Source organism: Citrus clementina, unplaced genomic scaffold, assembly GCF_000493195.1.
Source record: "Citrus clementina cultivar Clemenules unplaced genomic scaffold, Citrus_clementina_v1.0 scaffold_3, whole genome shotgun sequence".
NCBI lineage: Eukaryota > Viridiplantae > Streptophyta > Magnoliopsida > Sapindales > Rutaceae > Citrus > Citrus x clementina.
The window spans coordinates 5,233,642-5,256,468 of record NW_006262339.1 but is presented as its reverse complement, the minus strand read 5'-3'; the positions used below and the strand labels follow the sequence as shown (position 1 = coordinate 5,256,468).

Genomic DNA, 22,827 nt, shown 5'->3' with positions numbered 1-22,827 from the left:
TGCACGTGTTCTAGTCTAAATAATTGCGCGGACGCAAGTTAGTGTGGATTCAGGTAATTGGGCCAGAGGTTGTTGGGTTTTGGGCTGTGCCTATATTCTCGGTTCTGGTCGAGTGGTGGGCCTTGTTGCCTAGCTAGTCGCATTCGCATATCCTGTCAAAAGTTCAACAATTACATGCAAAACACGAACTGATCTGCGATGCGGCAGCTTCAAACCCCTCTTTGAAGACCAGACCGGACATGAACAGAATGGCAATGAACGAAATAGCGGGCGGTTACTAGGGGCGAAAGGGTCCCATAAATAGAATTTGATATGGATATAGGTCATAAATAAAAGTCTCTGATCCAGTAATCAATCTTGAATCAGTAACGCTATTGCTTGCTACCACGTGAATTCAGAGACGTACCAATCGTGGAATATTTCACGTGGTTAATTGACATTAAATGAAGGAATGGAGTTTCTTCTTACTTTGGGAATCTTGAATTCATCAGAGTCAAAATTCAAATTTCCACACTATTTATTAGCTATCTGACAGGCGACGTGGGGGCAATCTTTACTTCGCGTCGCAAGCCAATCAACCATCCATCCGTAAAGAAACATATTATAAGATGGCGATGTAGCAGTCCAGAGTCGTCGGGAGACGACCTATTTTAATTATATTTTATATATATATATATTTGTTTTAAGTTTTGCAGACTTTGACTAATGAGTTTGAATATTATACATTTGCTTAATAAATAACTTTAATCCTCTTATGCAAGACATTATGTAATGATGTCTTGATTCAAAGGATTAATTATTTATTGGTATCCATAATTTTACCTTAACATCCTTAACTTAACACTTTTGCGTTTGGTCAAGTGGTGAACTACTACCCTCAAAATTAAGTATAAGTATAATGATAGTGATTTGAGCCCTTGCAAATTCAATATTTCTTAATTAAAGAGAATTGAAACATATATCTACTTACCATTCACATTTATTAGAAAAAAGAAAAAAAGAAAATTACGTCTATCCAATCCTAAGAGATGTATAGGAATCGCCACAGCTACATGACTTAATCCAACTCCCTCAACTATTATTGAGAGAGCTAGTTACCAGTAAGCTACGACATAAGCGGCAACCCTTCTATTGTTATCACTACTAGTACTAGCTACCCTACCCGTGCAGGAACGAGCAGTATTCAACAAAACTGAGATAAACTTTTTTTTTTTTAATTATTATTGTTATTATTATTATTTTGGGGTCGAAAACAAATGAGAGAATTGACATAATAGCCAGTTAATGAAGGTGATTAAAATAAAAGGTGAAGGTGATGACAGTGACACCGCTTACTGTATGATCATGCGTTACGGAACGGGAGAATAACAAGAAATTAAGGCAAGGCAAGGCTCGTCGAAGCTTAATTGGTGGTTAACTAGTTACATCCAGGCATACGTAATGATATATGAATAAGAAAAAAGTAACAATAGCGAAGTTGAAGATGGATATATAACAAATGTAGTATCTTCTCTATATACTCCATAAACAATCTTGGTCGATCTTTGATTTTAAAACTTGTATCTCAGTCATTCTTCCTTTTGCTACAATAATTACCGTCAAATCTATCCTTTTTCTTACGGCACAAGTTATATATATAGTTCTTCTTTAGCGTTAATTCTTTTAAACAACACAATTTAAAAACACGTCCGCATTATAAAAAAAAAAAAAAAAAGACATGGTTGGTTTAGTCGCTTTAAAATGTAATCATCATGATGTCATCAAGTTTGATGATTTTCATAAATTTTAAAATAATTTAGTACATTAACCTTTAATGTATGTGAAGAACACTACCTCACTTGGAATAAATTGCAAGTATTATAACATTACTCATATGATAATATGTTTGAATTAATTTGCATAGATATGGTAATTAAATATACATTATGAGATTTTAAGTAGCATATGGCTGGTTTGGCGCTTCAAAATGTAATATGTTAACAGAGGAGGGACGTTAATTTTGTAGAAGTTGAGTTCATTGGTAATGATAAATTGATAATTGAATCAGATTCCGCAAAATGTCTTGAACTGAAGCATTTTGGCCACAACTACGTAGAATAAAATCAATCAACTCATTTTTTAAGCTCCAAGAATTAATCAAAAAGTAATTTTATTTTTCAAAAAGATTTATATGTGCATGTGCAATCCGAAAGCTCCACGTCAGACATAATACCCGCCACGCCAATTATACTACTCAAAGTCAAAAGTCAAAGAACCATCAACGGTTGAGGCGATAACGGCGACAGTAGAGGGGCGTTGAATATCCCTTTCACACCACAGTCCCAGTCCAAATGCAAGTCCCAAAACGCCGCGCAACTCGCCGGCGTCAAAGGAAATTCATTAACTGTATCCGCAGACTCCGTTTTCACCACCTTGGCTTTTCTCTCCTCTTCTTCGCTTTCACAGTCCCTCTTCCGTTTCGTTTCACACGCGCCAGCCTCGGCGCTCGAGTCACACTCTCTAGCCACCGCAGCGTTTGAGTCGCACTTGCCGGCTTCAAGAGGAAAGTTGAGGATCGCTTTCGAGCCGCGTAGCTGGAAAGCGGCACGGTCGTACGCCCTAGCTGCTTCAATGGCCGTGTCAAATGTCCCCAGCCAGACACGTACGCCTCTCCGGGTAGGATCTCGGATCTCGGCCGCGTACTTTCCCCACGGCCTCCGTCGAACTCCTCTGTAATGCTTTTCTTCCGAACTCTCAGGTTTGGCCTTGCTTTTCCGGTTGGTGAAATGATGACCTTCGGCTTTCTTAGGCACTGAGATTTTCAGCGACGGTTTGCGAGACGATTGAGAGGATGAATTTGGAGATATTTTAGGCTTGGGTTCGAATTCCGAGCTACAATTGCTCGGTTGCGATTGGATTTGAGGTCTAATGTCAAATTCAAAGAAATCGTTAGTCAATTCAGAGCAAGTATTAGTGGGTTGCGGTGTAACAAGATCAATGATTTGAGGTTTGGATTCATAGTCGAAGAAAACGGCATCGTTGAAGAAACTACGATCTGAAGATGCAGAGCTGGACGTTTGCGATTGCGAGCAAGTGTCGCTCGACAAACTCGAACTAAATCCCGCAATAGGAGAATTTTCGCCGAACAAATGTTGCTCGATAAACTCGAGCGCTGATTTTTCAATTGGTGTAGCCATGGCAACTAAGCAAGCTGTGTCCCTTATAGAGTTTTTGAATCTTAAAAATATTGAAGAGTTTTGAGTATGCTGGATGAGATTCACTCGTACAACGCTTATAATTTATAAAGGCTTGAGCTATTCTCAACAGCTGACTTTTCAACGGACCTTCGACGATGCAAGAAGGAAGGTTCCTCCTCACATTATTGATTATCCTTACGGATTTTCCTTGTCGTATTTCGGCCGTCGGATCAAGTTTGAGATAGGTCAAAAGGACCATCGGACGGCTGACAATCAAGGTACACTGATCATCGCACTCTTTTGTCGTTTTCTGCTACTAGTTTTGCTTTGCTCAGTGTAGATGATGTTTCCTTGATGTTTCAAAAAAGTTGCACGTTTTTTATTAAAATACTATTTGAGATTTGAAATTTAAAATGGTCAAAAAATACAATGGTTCGTTGTATTAGATTGGATTTAGACTTTTAATTAATTACGAGGTTATAAATTTGATCCTGCGTTGTATTAGACAAGATTATGGTTTTAAAAGTGTGAAGACAGAGCAAAGAAAAAGATGTTGTGTTGGATTTGGTCTTTTGACAAGGCACCTGCCTTTTTTTATTTTTATTTTTATTTCTTGGATAAGAGGCGCCTGCCTTATGATTGAAGCTGTTTTAATAATTTTGCCTTTCTAGAAATCCATTTAATTTGCTTAGTGCAAAATGAATCTTTGGACTTATTGGCAAGTCTATTATCTTCATTAATGGATAACTTTTGATTTGGTTTTTTTGGTTTCTAGAATGCTAGGGCTGATTAATTCAAAGTTTTTACTCCCAGCATGATATATTTGTACATTAAATGTGAAAGTAAGAAAAGATCGAGTAGGCCATTCAGAAAGATGCTCTAAGGTATTAAATAATGAGTGGTTGGCAGTTGAGACTGGTTAAATAATAGAGACATAAAACTGCTAACACAGTTGCAACCGTTGAATGCTTCCCACTTTTTAAAATACATTCACTGGCCCTACAATCACATCAAAGCAACGTTGCATAAAAAATTGAAATTGAGACTTGATCTAAGTCCAAGAGTGTCCTATGCCTTAAAGTACGTTAAATAGTGAAAACACTGTGTTGTACATTATAAACAGCACTCCAAAATAACGAAAGAATTGAAAGTGTCATGATTTAAGGGGTCATACTAAGTTGTATCATTTTTATGGATAAATTATTATTATTATTATTATTATTTTAGGAGAATTATTGCTCATGATATTTACAACCATACAAATTACTGAGATCAGTTTACATCAATTCTAATATGGCACCACTCAGATTTTAATCCTCTCAAATATTCAGCCAGACAAAAATAAGTAACAGGTGGTACTATCAAGTGTAATATCTAGGAGAAAGACTGCTTTCACTCAAGTTTTGAGGAAGAAAATTTAAATTAAACCTTACAATGCGTCTGTGGGGGCTCAAACCACTTCCCTCACACTTGTGAGGGAGTGCTTTTAGCCACTAGGCCAAGCCCTAGTGGCTGGATAAATTATATTTGATGTAACCTTCAGCCAGACATAAATAAGTAACAGGTGGTAGGGCCATTGGCTGAAATAGTTTGGCTGTAATTTACATCAAATGTAACTTACTAACTTAGCAAGACCCTTTATAGAATTACCGCTGTAAGTGGCAGCTAGTGTTGCCTGTTAACTCTGGAAGTATAGAATTGCTACATGGAGGTCTGAAGCTTGCAGTTTTCTGCAATTTTCATCAGATTTGTAATTCTTGTTACTTCTCTTATGTAGATGAGAGCATGGCTTTTACCAAACTGTGTGACCAATAAATATTTTACTCGGCTAACTCAAACACTCAGTCGACTTTTTGAAATAGTGTTAAATCCATATTTAAATTTCAACCTAACTGTTTTTTTCAACATAGTGTTTTCAGTTAAACTTAAACTTCTATGCATGAACTCCCAGTCTAACGTTATTATTTTACTGTAATTAATTGGCCTTTTTGTCTTTGCGATGCCCTATCTGTTCATCTATGAATGTGGTTAATTTGAGAAAGCATTAAAAAATTAATCGTTTATAGCATCAAAGAGGATGCATGTCAGCGTGGTAAAGGAGGAACTAGGAATATCGTGCACAATTAAAGCCCCATCTCACAACAGAATAACTAACCAAAAGGACATCATTTTCCAGATAGTTCACTAGTTTGCACTAAATTATAAAATGATATTAATGTTGAACAAACTTTCTAAATTGTAAGTTTCTTGCTTGGCTGATCATGTCTTTCAAGCATTCAATTTATTTCTTCTTGATGTTCTAACTTTGGTGTATTTCTGCATCTCTTTAATTTGAAAATTCTGCTCACAGAAGCGGAAAGTGATATACACTTTTTCTATTTGATGAGAAATATTAACATGATATACAGCAATTGCTTGGAACTTTTATCTTTCTTTATGTCATTTAAAGCTCAGCTAAAACTCCTAGCATCAGCGTTCCTCCCTCATGATCTGTAAAAGAATTGAGTATCCTTGATCATGAACAAAATATAGCTTACAAGACTAGCAGTTAATATGTACTTCATTACTCTTTGTCTTCCCATTCTTGGTATTGAAAATGTTTTAAACAAAAAAGAAAAAAAAAGAGATAAGTTGATTGTTTAGAGTAAGATCCTCTTCTAGAATGTGTTTGAAGAAGATGAAAGTTGCACCACATGAAAGGAACTCAGGTGGTACATGAGTGTAAGTATCTTCCAAATTAGAATATATATATATAGATATAATCATTATCTAGTGAGGGCATCCTCACTTTGTTAAAGTGGGAATACTAATGAAAAATTAAAAAAACACAGATTTCAATACAGACAAAGAAACACAGTTTTCAGTGTATTGACATATGTATTTTTTGTATTTTAGTGATATCTTTATTAGTGAAGGTATTTATATTTTTTTTCTTTTTATTTTTCTGGTTATAGAGATTGTTCAAATCTATTTTGGCTGACTGTTATTGATTTTTTGATTAGCTTGAGACTGCATCCTCATCTTCCATTTGAAATTTGAACCTTGATTTGACTTTCTTAGGTCATAGTTCACTGTGGCACTGCTATTCTGTGAATTTGGAAGTAGCAGTTTTTAGTGGGAAAATATTATTAATTTGTTTTGGCAAGATGTAGAGCTGATAATTCTAAATATACATTTATGGAACTCTTATTTTCATAATGAGCTGTTCTGCCAGTTACAAGCGAAGTCCCAAGTTTATTTTTAGCGCTGGTGCTTTAAAAGTTAGTAAATTTAGCAAAAATACACGACTTTCTGATAAAAAGTCCCAATTACAAGAATTTTTGAGCTCTGGTTTGTTTTTTTTCTAGCACACTTGATAGTATTTCCTCTTTTCTCTGCCAATTTTCTGCGAATCCGTTGCTTTTTTCCCTTTTGTTGACATGGATGCATCAATGTCAATGTTGTGGTTATCCTAATAGCTTCATTGCTGTATACTGGGGCTCCAGTATTTACAATTCCTACATTTGAGATTAATAAAAATATAGGTAGCTCTTCGTTTTAACAATTACGCCTGAAAAGTAAAATGTATGTTCAATCCATTTTAAACACACATCAGCATTTCTTGAATACAATTTGACCCTAGGTCGGCCCTGTAAAGTGATTAGATTCATTAAAGATTCAACTTAGCTTTGGACTCAATTCTGTTTGCACTAACTTTGGGACTGAAATGGCTCCATCTTCGCACCAAGATGCCCGAAGAGATCAATAACGAGGAACTGAGTAATTTGTGATAAGAATGTAGTCCTATGCCTCTGTTTGTTAGAGGAGAGGTTAAAGTGAAAGCTAAGAATGAATCTAGATCCACTTGATGGTTTAGGTTCAATTGATTTTTTGATGCATGACTTAAGTTTTTGCTTTAGGTTCAAAAGAACTTGTTCGACAGATGGGCCTGAAGATGGAGATTGTCATGCAAGCCAAGGGATTTCCAAAAGGAGCTTGAATTACCAGTGCCAGAGATTGGTGAAGGCTGGATTGTGGATCATACTGCAGGCAATCACTAGCAAGTCAGCATTTGTCAATAAAATAACTACGCTAGCCTCTAGAACACATATAACAATTACCAGTTTCATTGGATCAGAGTTGGGATTAAAACACAAAAGTGCATATTCTTGCAGGCATGTGTGAACAAGATCTTCCTCTTTCCGATGTCCTCACCCTGATCAATCATGTTCAAGATTGGATTTGCTTCAAGACATATCATGATCTATTAATTTTAGCAGATATTAATACTTGGGCTTTACAAGTTAACCCTCCAGGTCACATCCTCAACCTATCTGGAAACAGCAAACCTACGATCAATGGTGAGCAATATGCAAGAAAATTTCCAACACAAAAAATAGGACAGTCGGCTGAGTGGAGCTAACTCTGGAACATGCAGATAGATTTACTAAATATACAAGATGTTTCTGTGGGTCAGAATTCAGAAACAAAATTTTGACCAGGCTGAGAAGAAGGAATAAGTTTTAGACCTGAATATTGAAACTGATATTCTCAGTGGAAACTGAGGAATTCTAAAGGCTGACCTCGGGCCTCGCAATAGTGGGTGCAATCTTGTTTGAGGATCATCTATAACCTTGATGTTTTAATAATCATCAGCAAAATCATTTCAGTTAATGATGCCCAAAGGTGGCTGGATACAGAGGAAGCTCTGGGAGATTGCACCCAAACTGCAAGGCCTAAGGTCGGCTATCGAGTTTCTCCTCTAACACTTGTGGCATCATATCATCATATTACAAGTGATCATCAGGCAATGTAACTGCCTGGTTATGGAATTTCACATTGGGCTTGGATTGTATGTGATGGGACATCCAATCATTTTATACTGTTCTTCAGACCACCTGAAATTACTTTTAATGATATCTCTTGCGAATCTAGTTCTTAGATTACACTACTAATATTTATGAAAAGCCTCTTGGATTCTCTATCTATCTTTTTCTATCAAACATTAAATAACAGGTTTTTTTTTTTAGCATCTTCTAGAAGCCGTAAAATTTGCTTACAACTTTCAAGCTGTGGTGGTTACATCTAGGCTATCCACAGGTAAGATTTTGTTCCGATCTAATCGGTGTCCTGTCAATTGGATGCATTTAGCAAAGCTTTTTAAGTTATATCTATTACAAATCTTGTTTATAGATGGTAATCTCCATGGATAATCTCTTGGATTTGCTATATAGACTATCTACATTTCTCAATCAATATTAAATAACATGATACTTTGCATTTTCTAGAAGTTGTGATATCCGCTAACAGGTTTGCCATCTGTAATCGTTTCATCTAGGCCATTAATAGGTCGTATTTTGTTTTGATCTAATATGTTTTCTGTACAATCGGTTGCATTCAGTAGAGAACTTTATGTTCTTTATCCAAGTGTAAAAGTAGAATTGGGACCTAGGAATGTCCACTTCTCTGCCTGAATGTGATGAAACTGTATTACTTATGTGGAACATTGCAGCATCATTTTTATTTCTCTTTTTCTTAGTAGAATGTTAGATACTGCAGTAGTTGCCAGACCCAGATCTGAGATCAGAGAGGTATTAAAAGCTTCATCCATTTCTAAGCTTGAAAAAACACAATGTGCAAAAGTTTTGATATTGTATGAAACTATTGGCTAGCTATGACATATTCAAGCCGTGTATTTAGCTGCATTCACTATGTATGTATATCCTGTATACAGGTCGTGTGTATTTCAATGTCTATCATTGGATTTTATGAGATCAATTGCTCAAAATTTGTGTCTAAAGTTTAAGTTGAAATAGCCCCGCCCTTCTATAAATGATATTAGGTCTTATAATTGTTGTCACAACAGTATCAATCATTATCGGTACTGTAGTTGATGTTGTTTGTATATACAGTTTCATTTGCGAATATCTGCATCTTTGCTTCTGAGCTCCAAGGTTTAACAAATGTCTTTGTAAAGCTATCCCAGACAATGTTTCCGCTGTGAGGATATCTAACTATTTGGACACTGAACTTGTTTGCTTTCTTTGCTATAGGCTTTCGGTTTGATTGCACGCACGTAATGCATTAGCGAAAGTGATCCTGTAAATTATTTTGCTGCAAATAAATTAATGCCGACAGTGATCTTGTCAGTATCTGTGATGTATTATATTATATTATGTTCTCTTTCTTGTTTTGAACGTCGACTTGTGATTATCATCAAGTTGATATTATTATAAGCCCCATTTATTTGATTTTGAGTAAGCAGGTTCCATACGGCTTGCTCCAGTCTATCTCTGAAACCCACCTGGTCTCATGCTTTTTAATCAAATGATACAGTGGAGTTTTACTTAATTAATTCCTTTGGCCATCTGCGTAATCTCATATTTAACATACCATTTCGTCGCCTTTCCAAGAATATTATTCTATTTGCTGACTTTGGTTCACAAACGTTTGATAGTTTTATAATATCAAATTCTTTTGTCATTTTTTAAACCATTATTTAATACGATATTTATGACATTTGAGTTTAACGTAACAGCTACCTTATTTTATTTATTTATATAGTAAGTGCATCGAATTTGTTTTTTGTCACAATCATTAATATTTGTTTGATTACTTGAAATTCGTAAATGGGAATCCATTATTATAAATATAAATGGTTGGAATTCCACTATTCAGCAGCCGTTATGCAGCAAGTAAAGGTTGGGGGTAATATGATATATTTATTTATAATGATATTGCTTTGTTGAAAGCTTCAAATAGATTTGAACGCTAATGCGTATTATACACTCATAAATAAATGCTACAGAGAGAGGCCTTGGCGTTCACTTACAATTCAAGGAACAAACTTCCATGCAGCATCCAAATGAGCATGTGCACAATTATAAATTTTCTATACTATTATTCATTCGTCAATAGGTCCTCTTTGTCTTTTGGTGAAAACAATGGAGTCTTAGATAGCGGGTGCAGCGCACGTGGACATGAATGAGACCTGTCTATTAAATTGTCGACTGATAATGATTGATGAACTGAATGGATTGAAAACAGGGGAAGTAGACTAGAAGGGTTCTTGGTCAAAGTCTTACGTGACCAGAATGGTCAACTTCAAAGGTTCAGTATTATTATTTTTTTTTTTAAAGTGTCATGTTATCATTATACATAGTAGGGTGTGCCAATTTCGCAATCGGATAGAATCAATTTTTGACTGAAAAACCATTAATGCCGAGAAGAGAAAAGAAAATGGCAATATTCTCACACATGAATAATGGCCGTATGGCGCTCACGTACTGTTTATGTGTGAAAACATGTAAGATAAGAGAATCCAAAGAAAATATATTACTTTGTAGAAAAATCAATGCTATTTTCTTTTCTCTTCTCGGCATAACCTGCACTAATGAAGGAATATTCAATTTGTAAAGTACTTGTAATTTTTAATGAGATGTAAAAAAAAAAAAAAAGAGGAGAAATTTTTCTTAAATGATAATCCGTCTTCGTATAAACTAAGCGCCAGGAGTTTTAGTGCACCAGAACACCATACAATTGTGATTTTTATGTTTTGTTTACATTAATTTTAATTGATATTGTAGTGGTTTAGATGCCAAACTCTACTGAAAGCCAGTGAAATCATCACAAAATCTCTTAATACGATGGTAAGATCACGGGTTCTATTTTCTTTTCTTTTTTTTTTTTGTCAAAGAAATGCAATAAAACACGAATTTTTAAGGGTGACTTGTTTTTTCCCCTTCCGTCGCGAAACAAGTTTAAATATTAAAAAAAAAATTGGAAGAGAAAAATTAAAAACTACTACATGATAGTAAATTCCTTTAAAAAAAATAATACACAATGACAAAATTAGAGCTATGCATAATATAATCAGGGAAGGCTCCTTACGACTAGAGGGGCCTACGGTACTTGTAGGCTTTAAAAAAATTTTTGAAGTTTCTAAAAGAAATGTTTTAGTTGGATTTTCGCTAAGATACAATTCGAACCATTAGGCAATTATTCTTACCGGATTCATGTCAAATCCAATTAAAACAAATAAAATTTATATTTTAGGGAGAGATTAAGTTCAGTTTGGGTTTAGGTGTATTTTATGATATTTGGGGCAGGAGTTATAGCTGAGGTGATTTGGGAGGCGAGCTATGGTATTTTGAGTTTGGAATATTAGGGCGAGCCCCTGGAGTTCATGGGATTTAATTTAAGAAATTGACATAGGGAGCTCAAGAGAGTTTCGAAAATAGCTCTAAAGAGTTTATCTAGTTAACTCCGTAGAACTTGTAGGATAATTCAAGTGAAATCATATATGAAATACGACCTGAGCAACAAAACCATCATAATAAACAAAAAATAAGCATAAACAATAAAGAACAAACAAGATTTTACAAGTTCGGGCCTTTGGCCTACATCCATGGGAGTAGCTCATCTCTAATTGACTATATCAATGAAGTATTGCATGATTTGTTCTACACTATAAATGAAACCTTATTAAAGATTGTTTATGGTAGATAATAATATTATGGAGATGTGGGTCTTATGGAGATTAGAGAGTTTTTTCAGAAAAGAATAAAGGAAAATCTTCTTTGCAGGATGAGATGGCCAAAATCTTTCATATAGGTATAAAAATTGAGAAAGAAAAAGATGAAATGGCCTCTCAAGAAATCAGATTTGGAAAAATCTCCCAATGGTTGGATAGAGCAAAAGGAGAAAGAGTTAGAGATGGAGAGAGTCCCCTCAAGATTGAACACGTGGAACTTATATAGGAGTGTTTCTGAAGGTATATTAGTAATTTTGGGCACATGACACTCATTTAATGGATGACCTCCCTTAAATGAAGTTATTTGAGTAATTTGTCTTGTGGTCCCTTAATGATAACATCCATGAGCTTAGAAGACAAGAAATCTACCATTCACTTTTTTCCTCCACAGCTAGACATGTGATAGCCTCCTAGCCCTATGGTCCTATTGCTTTTATGGTGGTATGAAAAATGACAACTGACGTGGTCTTTTCTCATTGGTTAGATAGAGAATCTATATTCTTGTTGACTCCTCATCCTTAGCCAAACTAAAATATTTTTGTTTTCTCTCATGATGGCATGCATTGTTCACGTGCTTGCCCGAACTACCAAAATCTAGCTTCTGATAATACTCTTTGATATTGTATATTTTACCAAAACTATCCTTTTCTTCAAAGAACTTACCTTGTATCCCTTTGTAGGCTATCTTGATCCAATTAAACAAATTGATTTTCCTTGATTGACTTTTTCTGCCACGCGTCACTAAGTTTGGTCCACGTTACCACCCAAAATTTCCCCCAAATAGGAAATATTAAAAATTAAATATAAAATACTGATTTGGCCACTGCACAATTAATTTGTAAACTTTATATATAGGATGAAAATGTAATTTTATATTTTGTGAAATAAAGTGGCCCAATTGTTTGATTTTTATTTTGTTAATTGCTTTTTCATTTTGACAAATTGGCAAATAGTCTTTTAAATGTTTGATAAAATTTGGACACAACTCTTTGATTTTTATTTTGTTAATTACTTTTTCATTTTATTTTTTATTTGTAACAGTAGCCTCAATCAGGGAGAAGCTAAGAATTCAATCTATCAGGGGTTAAGTTTAAATAATAATATAATTAAAAAGTGGTCAACAAATAAAAAAATTAATATATCCAATTCAATGCATTTATATATCCTCGACGTGTTTTCATATGTTGAAAATATTGAAGAGTAACCATATCATCAAAACCACAAAATATATCTTATGCAATTAGTTTCTCTCATCCGATTTCACTGATGATTCACAAGCTTCATAGCTGAAAAAGCTATTTCTACTTTAGTTGTAGCAACATGTAAAAATCAACACTAATGTTACCAATAGATAAATTAATAAATACAGTTTGTCCTTCTTAGTATCAACTATTTTTCTTATTAGCTCACTAATACCTTTCCAATTCTAAAAATTTGTTATCAAAACCCATGTCCATAATGTAAATATCAAGTTGAATTTCACGTACCATAAGATCAATTGAACAAAAATTATGTAGATAAAACTCAGTAAGATGAGTGGTTTATGTTATTTTGTGCGAGGAGAGTTAGGGTCCATGGGATTTCAAAATAACAATATTTCTCGCGGGTTTGACATAAAAAAAAAGTTATTTTTATAATTTTTATAGGTGCTTTTATGGTAAATTAAATTAAAAATGCAACAAACTCTCTGCTAGCTCCAATGTGGTACCGCCATTGGTCTCAATTATCAATCAAAATCCCCAATTGCTGAAGTTAGAAGCAAAATTCCCAAAATTTTGACGACTACACCATAGCCATAGATGAAAAAAAACCATCTAAAAACAATCCTTTATTAATACTTGAAGTTTAAACTTAGTCCCCCTCCTCCAGATTTACTCTGAGCTCTGTCACTGAATATAATGATAAATTATGTTGACATAGATATATATGAACGATATTGAGAACGAGAGGAAACAAAAGGTGTGTACTCCAGATTTGCTCGCTCGCGTTAGTGAGAAGAGAGTTTGATCTTAAAAAAGTATTTCAAAATATCTGTTTATTAAATGTGGACATATTCCTTCTCAAAAAAAAAAAAAAAAATATGTGGACAAATTAACTAAGGCTGCAACTTTAACAGATACAAGTATACTACAAAATGAGCTCCAAGTGGATCAACCAAAACCAGTAAGATTACAACTAATCCAACGGAATCAATATGAACATGAAAATCAAGACCTCGTGCTTTCCGATTAATAATTTTCTAAGAAAATAGTTGAGCCATTTAGAATTTTAGATCTTCCAACTCCAAGACAAGAATTAGGTTGATATCTAATCAAGAAAAACAAAATTTTAAAAGTAAAAAACTAATTCGCTTCCGTGTAGCTGATGTGAAAGTAAAGGTGTTGCAAATTGATGGGTGTGGGGCACCCGCACCATAGACTTTTTTTGGTTGGAAAATTGACTTGGTAGGGAGCCTTATCCATGGAAAATAAAATTAAAATATTTTTATATGTCTATGGATCACGTCCAGAACCATTGTATCTGAACTGTGGGCTGTGTCGTGTTTTGTTCTTTACGAAAACTTGTTCTTTCGTCACCTTTCTAATTTCCGATCCATCCTCGATGCTTCATCCAAACCAAACTTATGCTTTTAACATCATTTTCTTCATTTTTTTTCCCGATAAATTTGACTATATCATGAATTGTAACAATCTTACTAAGAATTTCTATCACAAATCTATGTTTCCAAACAAGTACGTAAAGATGTGTGAAAGGTAAATTAAGAAAAAAAAAATATTTGACTTGTGGGTTTTAAAAGCTCGTAATAAAATGTGCAAAATTTTCGTTGACGGTTTACTATAATGAAGAGTTGTGTCGTTGATTTGATTCTCTCTTTAGTTCTCGTTGATTTTGTTCAAAAGAAAAGAGTCCCCTTCATCGTGGCCAAATGCCACCATCATCAGTTGTTACCGGTTATTGGTAAAAGATATTTCACCACCTTTTTTTTTTTTTTGATTAATCTAATCCTTCATACAATTGAATCACGAGCTCTCTTTAAGTTTAACACATGATTCTATCCTCCAAAAACGCATTCTATTTTGATTACTATTTGTCTTGTACATTTTTAGGTGTAAACAAGATCTTCTTATACTAATAGCATAACTTGTTTAATTATTTTGTAAAATACACGACGCAATGTAGACAGTTCATAGAAAGTGGCACGTGCGATAACGTGTAATAATAAATTAAGAATGATTTATTGAAGATACATAATTGTTTAGTTAATTATGGTACTTGAGATACAAGATTTGTTACTCAAGTTTGCACACTTCTCCTTGATTTGTTACTCATAAACACAGTCATCAATCATATAATTTGAAAAAAGAAAAGAAAAGAAAAGAAAAAAGAAAAAGAAATCAATTATGTACCAACAACTAGCACAAGTTGAGACAGAAACAGACAGCCATGACTCATGAGCCAAGAATTTGATGTCCGCACACACAACAGCATCATCTCCTTCCGTTGATCGATTTAAGTCACGTGATTAAAATCCCCTCACCCACTTTAATAATTTCATCTTACAGAACGTTCAAGGAAACCAAGCTCCAATAATAGTAATAATAATAAATTAAAAAATCCACGAACCGCTAATATAATAAAATATTTCTAAAATTCCAACATTTTTCAAATTCATGCATCTTGCCACTATATAAGGTTCACCCTCCATCAAAATCCGAAAGTTGCAGGTTGCAGTTGCACACTCACAATTCACAAAGAAAGTTAACGACAAGGAATAGGAAATATATACATAAACCAATTTCTGTTTTTAAATCCGGAAGCAAAATGCACGGACACAGTAGTAGTGGTGGTAGTATGAATATGATGCCGTCGGATTATGCTGTGCTGGATTCAGTTCGCCAGCACTTACTCGGCGAATCGGAGACTGGACTGAGCAGCGTGTCATCAGCGAGTTCCAAGTCCAACGGGGCTCCCCCTACTTATTTCAGGAGCTCAAGCTTTAGCCGATTGTACCCATGTCTAACGGACAACTGGGGGGACCTCCCTTTGAGGGAGAACGACTCCGAGGACATGCTTGTCTTTAATTTCTTGCGTGATGCCCTAACAGTTGGATGGGTTCCACAGGAGCAGTTAGCCGAATCTGATCGCCATCAGGTGGCGGAAGTGGCGCCGGCACCGGCGTTACCGGAGGAGCGAGGTGCTCCGGCTCCTACAGTGGTGCCTTCTAGGGGGAAGCATTACAGGGGGGTTAGGCAGAGACCTTGGGGGAAGTTTGCGGCCGAAATACGTGACCCGGCTAAGAATGGGGCTCGGGTTTGGCTCGGGACTTTCGAGACGGCTGAGGATGCGGCTCTGGCTTATGACCGAGCCGCTTACAGGATGAGGGGATCAAGGGCTCTTTTGAATTTTCCCCTAAGGATCAACTCGGGTGAGCCCGAGCCGGTCAGAATTAAGTCGAAGCGGTCCACGCCGGAGCCGTCTTCGTCCACGGATAGTGGCAGTGTGTCCCCCAAGAGGAGGAGAAAGGTGGCTGCCTTGGCGTCGGTGCCAGTACGAGCCGGGATGGAAATGGGAAGTGGAGTTGGAAAAGTGGCGCGAGTGGCCTCCTGTACACGTGGTGACCAGCTATTGGTAAACTGACGCTGACGTGGAAGAAACTCCGAAGTCGATCTTATCCGAGAGATCTACTAGTTCTTTTCTTCTTTTCTTGGGCCGGGGGGGTGATCATCCCCGCACGTGATTTTGTAATTTGTAAGTTTGTTTGTACTTTGAAGGGTGTTTGCAAAAAAAAAAAAGAAAAAAAAAAAAAGAGAGTGGGAATTGTGAATATAAAAGAGTTAGTTGTTGTTACTGCTTTTTCTTTGTGAAAAATTTCTGAAATGAAAGAAATCCTTTATTCTTTATGATCATATTTTGGGCAAGAAAGAAATTGTCGTTTTATTTACTTATCGCAAATGAAAACGATGCCTCATGACTGAGGTTGACACAGGACACTTCTCATTTATGACTGATGTACCTGAAATAGTTGCATTACATTGGGGGTACATGAATTGAAGACTAAGGTGAAATGTAACGAGTTCATCTTCACATGGGGTACCGGATTGACGAAGACGCGGGACCGGCAAATTCAACTTATTTTAAAAATATGTCCAAATATTTGTTTCTAATATACTTTCTATTATAAAAGCTGTTTATATACATGCAACAAAGGAAAAGATCTATTTAGTGTAACCCATACTAGATTTGCCAAATGGTTAGCATGAGTTCAAGTCCCCCACAACGAATTGTGGGGTTTAATTTTCTTCTTCAATTTGAGTGAAGACAATTTTTTCTCTTTCGAAATCTATATAAGATTTATAAATTACTAAATTAATCCAAATAATTATCTGATTGTAAATATCAATCTAGTAGTCTCATGAAATATGAGTTCTAATATGAGCAATAATCTCATGTAATTAAAAAAAAATACTAGATTTATTACAAACATTGAAACAAGTTGCTCATCAGAGCATTACGAGTTATCAAGTTCAAATTAAAATAAGAGATTTGCGGTTTATATTTAGGTAAGGCTTTTACGTGTTTATTAATTTTTCAAGACGTTGCAAGTCCATAATCCAGATCACTCACTCAATTCCCACAAGCATAATAATTAAACTAACAATGAATTTTACTTATAAACTGTTGTTATCTGTTCTGTTCAATAATATCAAAGAGCAGTGGTACATATATCAAAATTTTTTATCCTAAAAAGCACCTCAAATGATGTAGCATTCATTAATTGGTTGTTAAGGATAATACAATTAATTTACTTGGGTATTTTAAAGAATTACTAATTAATTAATAACATATCATTTCAAATGAATTTTAAGATAAAAAAATTTGTGATGTCTATCATTAATCATTTCAAAAACAATGAAAAATAAACATTTATAGGAGCTCAATAATAAAGGTCTTATACAGTCTCTCATCTCGTGCAAATTTAAGTTCTAAGCTAAAGAAATTAAGTGCTAATAGGAAGATGCAAGCGAAGTTGCGGACCAATCTTTTCTTCGTTTAACAATTTTTAATCAAACCAGTAATGTATTACCTTCTATTTAATTAAATTGTTTATTAGGTATTCAAAGCATAATAAAGAGAGTCAGATCACGTTACTTCTCCGCATCAGCGGCAAAATGACAACAGCCCCCAAACAGGGTAACGCCAACAAGGAGCACAGCGATCGTGTGCGCCCACGTGCGGGCTAGTTAGAATATTGGCGTACGGTCCACAAGACAACAGCTTATCTCAGAATATTTTTTTGAAAGTTTGACTTGACCAGTCAGTTTGAAGGTCAATATTTCAACATTTTCAAAGGAGTTGAAAATGCCTCATTAATAATGCACGCATTCTTATTTGTACGCAAGTACATTTGTTGCTTGCGGTTATATTTTTCCGGGTTTCCCTGAATAAGATGATGACAATACTCGCCACATGTGTGCGATCATTCAAATTTAGAAGAGGTCACTTTGAAAACCAAACTTTTCCGAGCGATGCAATTCAAATACAATGGATCGAGATGTGATTCAGTTCAGCAACAAATAAGATGACATCATGATTTTAATTGAAGTTTCAAATTCGTAGTTGGTTTTAACTTTTGAAACACGAATGCCCTAATAAAATAGAAATACCGTCATATTGCAATTCTATGAACCATTAGAGAGAGTAATTTGTTTACTATTATTGTCCATTAACTTTACACGAATTTAACATGATTCCAATTAGAGCACTAGACATCTCGGAAACAACTCTAGGCATTATGTCACTGATGACTAATCTAACATGTCAAGAAGAAAATCAAGCTAGCCCGCCTGAAGAACATCAAAGATTCATCCCCGCTTTTCTTAAAAATAATACTTTGGTGACCGTTTCCTGCAATGTGATAATTAATGAAATTATAAGGAGATAGAGAAAGAATGGCACGGAAAGAAGGAACGTGTCATCTGCAGGTGATCAAACAAGAAAGTGGGAATGTACATGCAGACAAAACCTGATGGACCACACCCACCATTGAAGCCCCAGTTCAAGCTTTAAAGATAAAATAAAAAATATATATTTTCTTTTATTAATAACATAAATATAGTTAATAACGGTCATTTGACTACTTAATTAAAAATTTCAGCCCGCATCAATGGTAGTGCATAAATCGTGAACCGAAATACCTCTTTGATCGGCTCAAATCTTCCTCAGAGTCCATTTCTCCGTCCAACTCAAAGAAGAAATTATCTTGCTGCGCTCGAAACTGGTTACTAGCAAGCTGTTTGGTGAAATTTCTATCAGTATGTAGTATGAATAAAAGATTCCATCCATTGCAATTTATATATCTTTCAAAATGAACCTTTTTCATATGTTTATAGAGCATTAAATCAAGAAAAACGAGTTCCAGTTGCTTCCAATCATTCATCATAAGAGCTCCACTCTTGCAATTTTTTGCACCTTCAAATGCTATCTATTCTGAAGACTTAAGCATAAGCTTTTACTTACTATAATAATAATATTATTTATTTAAAGTTAACCAAAAAGAAGAGCACAGACATATATGTAAAGGCATATGTGTTAAGTAATAATTAAACAGGCTGCACAACTTAACAAATATAATACACACATTCAAAGATAAGGCGCTTTTTCAATGTTTGAGAGTTACATAACATCATGATCGTATGATAGAACACAACGCCATGACTGTAGAATAAAACGTACACCAAATCATAAGAAATGCTCAAACCTCTAAGATGGATCATCTATTTTAATCCTACTATGGAGAGTTATTAATTCAGACCATTGCAAGTATGTTAAATGCCAAAACTAACCCCCTACACAATAAGGACAATTTCTGCAATCAACATTAGCACTGTATGAACAGCCCCCCAAAACAAAAAAAAAATCCTAAATTCTTATCACTAACTCAAAACCATATAAGCCTACGTACAAACAAACTTCAGAGGAAAGGACTGAATCAATTGACCTTTGAATGGACAGATTTCTTCACATCTTGCAAGTGACTTTTGACTTCCATCTTGTGTTTTTTGTCCTCTTCGCACATTGTTTCAGCCCACTTAATCTTGTCTTGAATCACAGAAAGAATATTGTCTGAAGTGTCCAACCTGAAATTTACAATTAAGAACTCTGTTACCCTCAACAAGATTTGACAGCAACCGATGAAAATCAAAGAGGCACAGACAAATGAATCACAGAATAGGGAGAAAATGTAGAGGTGGTACTCATGCTAACATGAGTGTCAAAACTGCGGTTACAGCTTACTTCATGGATTAAACAATCAGTCGGTATCCAAATACAACAATGAGCTAGCTATCCCCAAGAGGTATCTCTGATGAGGCAACCCAATTCCAATTGATGACCCCCATTTAACAAGCAATTGGAATGTATTTTGGGAATCAATAAAAACTAAAAATTACTTGGTTACGATATAATGGCCATGTTGATAAGCAGCAAGCTCTTACATGCGTCAAAAGTAATTTGAATAATGAGAAATTGAATCTATAACTTAAAATCAAACAGACGACATTAAAAGGACAGACTGAGAGAAACCAATTAGTTAAGCTCTGCATCATGTTCTCAAGTTGGCCGTGTCTCAGATCCCTCCCTGCAGCAAATTGCACCTACAAATAGAACCTTGCCATTAAGCACTGGGCTTTCAAATGTAACTGAAAAAAGAATTGAGCTAGGTCAGATGTCCAACCTCAAAGCATCTTCTCAACTGATTTAATTTCCCTTTGACTATCCCCTGTACGAAAAACAACATAAGGAAATCATGGTTTTCTACTTATAAATGGAATAAAACAGCATTATGCTGAAAAAAGGAATACAGATGGGTGAGTCATAGGACTTTAAAACAAGGTCAGCTTGGTTGTATCTAATCCACTTTTCCCACTTTTCATTTTGATCCATACAAGTTTTAATGGTTATTTTACCTTAATTTTCTATCAAATTTTCTCCTGTACCCGTAGGAAAATCTGATATCTCTAGCAGCCAGTAACTTGTTAAATGATAACTAGAAATTCAAGTTAAGCTCAGGAATGAAGTAAGAAAACCTACCACATACATGCATTCATTGATAAGGAAGTCTTCAAGTTCACGCACATTAGCAACCTCAAGTTCCTTCAGAAGTTGATCATAGGAGAGAACCTAGTAGAGAGTTTGTAAAACCATGGCTTTAGAACTACTTTATTACACATAAGAAACAGCACAAAAATTTTCACAGAAGACTAACGGAAGGAATCCAACAAAAATATTTTCAGCAAGGATTAATGAAAGGAATCACTAATAGATTGCAAAAAAGTTGAATGCACTAATTAAGATATCATCTCTACTAGAAAATATAACACATCACATCATCTCCTATCCTTCTCTGATCAGCTCTCAGAGGCTTGAGTGAGTGATTATCAAGTAGCTTTCTTTAATTGGCCACCCTTGTTTGAATTCTAGTGGGCTAAGGAGTTAAAAAGTTTATTTTGGCTTTGTCCACTCCCTACCTTTTAAATTCTGGGAAAAAAAAAAAACCTAATAGGAAAGCAGACGCTTCAACCACCCAGTCACAGTCAGATTTTATTTTAACTCTGACAAATCCATGGCAAAAGCGCCCCAGAAATGTTATTAATCAAGAGATATTAAGAGACAAAACATTAGGTCACAAATGGAATGTACCGCTATCATGATTAATGTTCTTTTTTCCCAGCCTGCCATATTAATTAATCCTTGGTCTGTAAAATCAGTGCTAATATAAAGCTTGCTTCATTTAGTGCCAATATAAAATTTGTTTCTTTTAGTTACAAGGAGAATCAATTCTACTAGCCACCTTGAAAGCACAAACACTATCACTCTTCAACACGAGCAGGAGAATCAACAATCAAAATCTCAAGAAACATTAAACCGGATACCTTGTTCATCTCAGCAAGAGTAAGCACACTGAGTTGTTTAAGCTTGACTGCTTGATCGGGTACCAACTGTGGAAGATGAGCAGCATTACCTAGGTAAACATCCAGAAGATTGAGGTTGATTAATCTTAATATTTATTTTTTCTTTTTAAAAATAATAACACAGGATATAGTAATACAAATCAAGAAAAAATTTCCTTACTTTTGTAATCGGTCCACGTGCCATGAGCAAAAAGACGAAGCAGGTCAATGTACACAGAACTTTCAGTTCCCTGAAGCTGCATTGATGTCAAATTTGTTAATATTTTTGTACGTCGTAACACAATCCAACCACATGAAATTAAAAAAAAAAAAAAAAAAAAAACTTTGCAAATTAAAAAATCTTAAACCACGAAATTTATAATTTCTATTTAATAACTAAAAATAAACAGCATAAATAAATAAATAAATAAAGTACCTGAAGGAGGTTGGGGACAGATAAAATCTCAGAGAACGCGAAGAGAGAAGGGTGAGAGGTGGCTTCGACGATGAGTTTGACTAAGGCGGGGCCGGGCCCATTGAGAGTCGAAGCTTGCTTTACAAACTGCTCTATCAGGGGCGCTTGTTTCTGTTCTATCTCCATTGATTTGATTTTGCTGCCGAAAAATTCGAAGAGAGCAACGCTTTGCGAGTGGGGTTGATTTTGGTTTGCGTATATATATGTACGGGTTATTTATATACGGCTTCACAAGGCGAGTGTATAACGTGCGCCGCAAGTGCAAGGAGCAGGCGGATGTTTTTATTTAAGCTTGGGCTTGGATGCGGGCTGGGTTTTGCCGAACGGAAGCCCAGTATAAATTGTTCAAAGTGCACACAACAACATTCCTGTTACACCCATCACGCTAATAAGGCACCGGCCTGACTTAACTGCAAAATCTAGGTGTTTTAAAAGCATACACACCCACTGTTATTGATTTTTTTGGTCAATGTCCAACTCTCAATCATAAAAAGTCATCGGCGCTCCATCTAGTGTATACACTCTCTTGAATCAGACTTGCTTTGCTGACAGATCATTCAACTATACTTACATGTAAGCAGTTCATTTGCAGCAGATAAGGATAAATTCACAGCACAACTATTCCAAACATAACCGAGAATTTCCTTGATATGTGAAGGGAGAAATTAGCAAAACATGGGCAAATTATTTAGAATACAATTATATGATCCAAAT

General features: G+C 35.2%; 3 protein-coding genes across 4 annotated transcripts; 1 reads left to right on the top strand and 2 right to left on the bottom strand.

Annotated features, from left to right (window-relative positions):
• Positions 1–2,092: 2,092 nt before the first annotated feature.
• On the bottom strand, positions 2,093–3,345 carry LOC18049967 (ethylene-responsive transcription factor 6). The gene has a single exon (XM_006440172.2). It carries the CDS (start codon positions 3,174–3,176, stop codon positions 2,247–2,249), a length of 930 nt encoding a protein of 309 aa, XP_006440235.1. The 5' UTR covers positions 3,177–3,345; the 3' UTR covers positions 2,093–2,246.
• Positions 3,346–15,377: 12,032 nt separating this feature from the next.
• On the top strand, positions 15,378–16,595 carry LOC18049966 (ethylene-responsive transcription factor 1A). Its single transcript, XM_006440171.2, has one exon. It carries the CDS (start codon positions 15,511–15,513, stop codon positions 16,324–16,326), a length of 816 nt encoding a protein of 271 aa, XP_006440234.1. The 5' UTR covers positions 15,378–15,510; the 3' UTR covers positions 16,327–16,595.
• A 1,727-nt stretch (positions 16,596–18,322) lies between these two features.
• On the bottom strand, positions 18,323–22,536 carry LOC18049965 (COP9 signalosome complex subunit 7). Of its 2 annotated transcripts, XM_006440170.2 has the most exons (9): positions 22,075–22,531; positions 21,820–21,895; positions 21,621–21,709; positions 20,779–20,868; positions 20,423–20,467; positions 20,272–20,342; positions 19,688–19,826; positions 18,885–18,979; positions 18,323–18,594 (listed from the first exon to the last, which is right to left on the bottom strand). In XM_006440170.2, the coding sequence occupies exons 1-9, from the start codon at positions 22,237–22,239 to the stop codon at positions 18,567–18,569; spliced, it is 798 nt and encodes a 265-aa protein (XP_006440233.1). In that variant the 5' UTR covers positions 22,240–22,531; the 3' UTR covers positions 18,323–18,566. The 2 variants fall into 2 exon arrangements, with proteins under 2 accessions (XP_006440233.1, XP_024045065.1); XM_024189297.1 differs by lacking the exon at positions 18,323–18,594 and having other exon boundaries at positions 18,810–18,979; positions 22,075–22,536.
• Between the last annotated feature and the right edge of the window lie 291 nt (positions 22,537–22,827).

Excerpts from the sequence above, each read along its gene's own strand:
- LOC18049967 (XM_006440172.2), bottom strand. The coding sequence starts at position 3,176 with ATGGCTACACCAATTGAAAAATCAGCGCTCGAGTTTATCGAGCAACAT.
- LOC18049966 (XM_006440171.2), top strand. The coding sequence starts at position 15,511 with ATGCACGGACACAGTAGTAGTGGTGGTAGTATGAATATGATGCCGTCG.
- LOC18049965 (XM_024189297.1), bottom strand. The coding sequence starts at position 22,239 with ATGGAGATAGAACAGAAACAAGCGCCCCTGATAGAGCAGTTTGTAAAG. Across the intron at positions 21,896-22,074 it reads CTGTCCCCAACCTCCTTCAG|CTTCAGGGAACTGAAAGTTC; the intron begins GTACTTTATTTA and ends ACATCAATGCAG. Across the intron at positions 18,980-19,687 it reads AGAAATCTGTCCATTCAAAG|CTTGCTAGTAACCAGTTTCG; the intron begins GTCAATTGATTC and ends TTCACCAAACAG.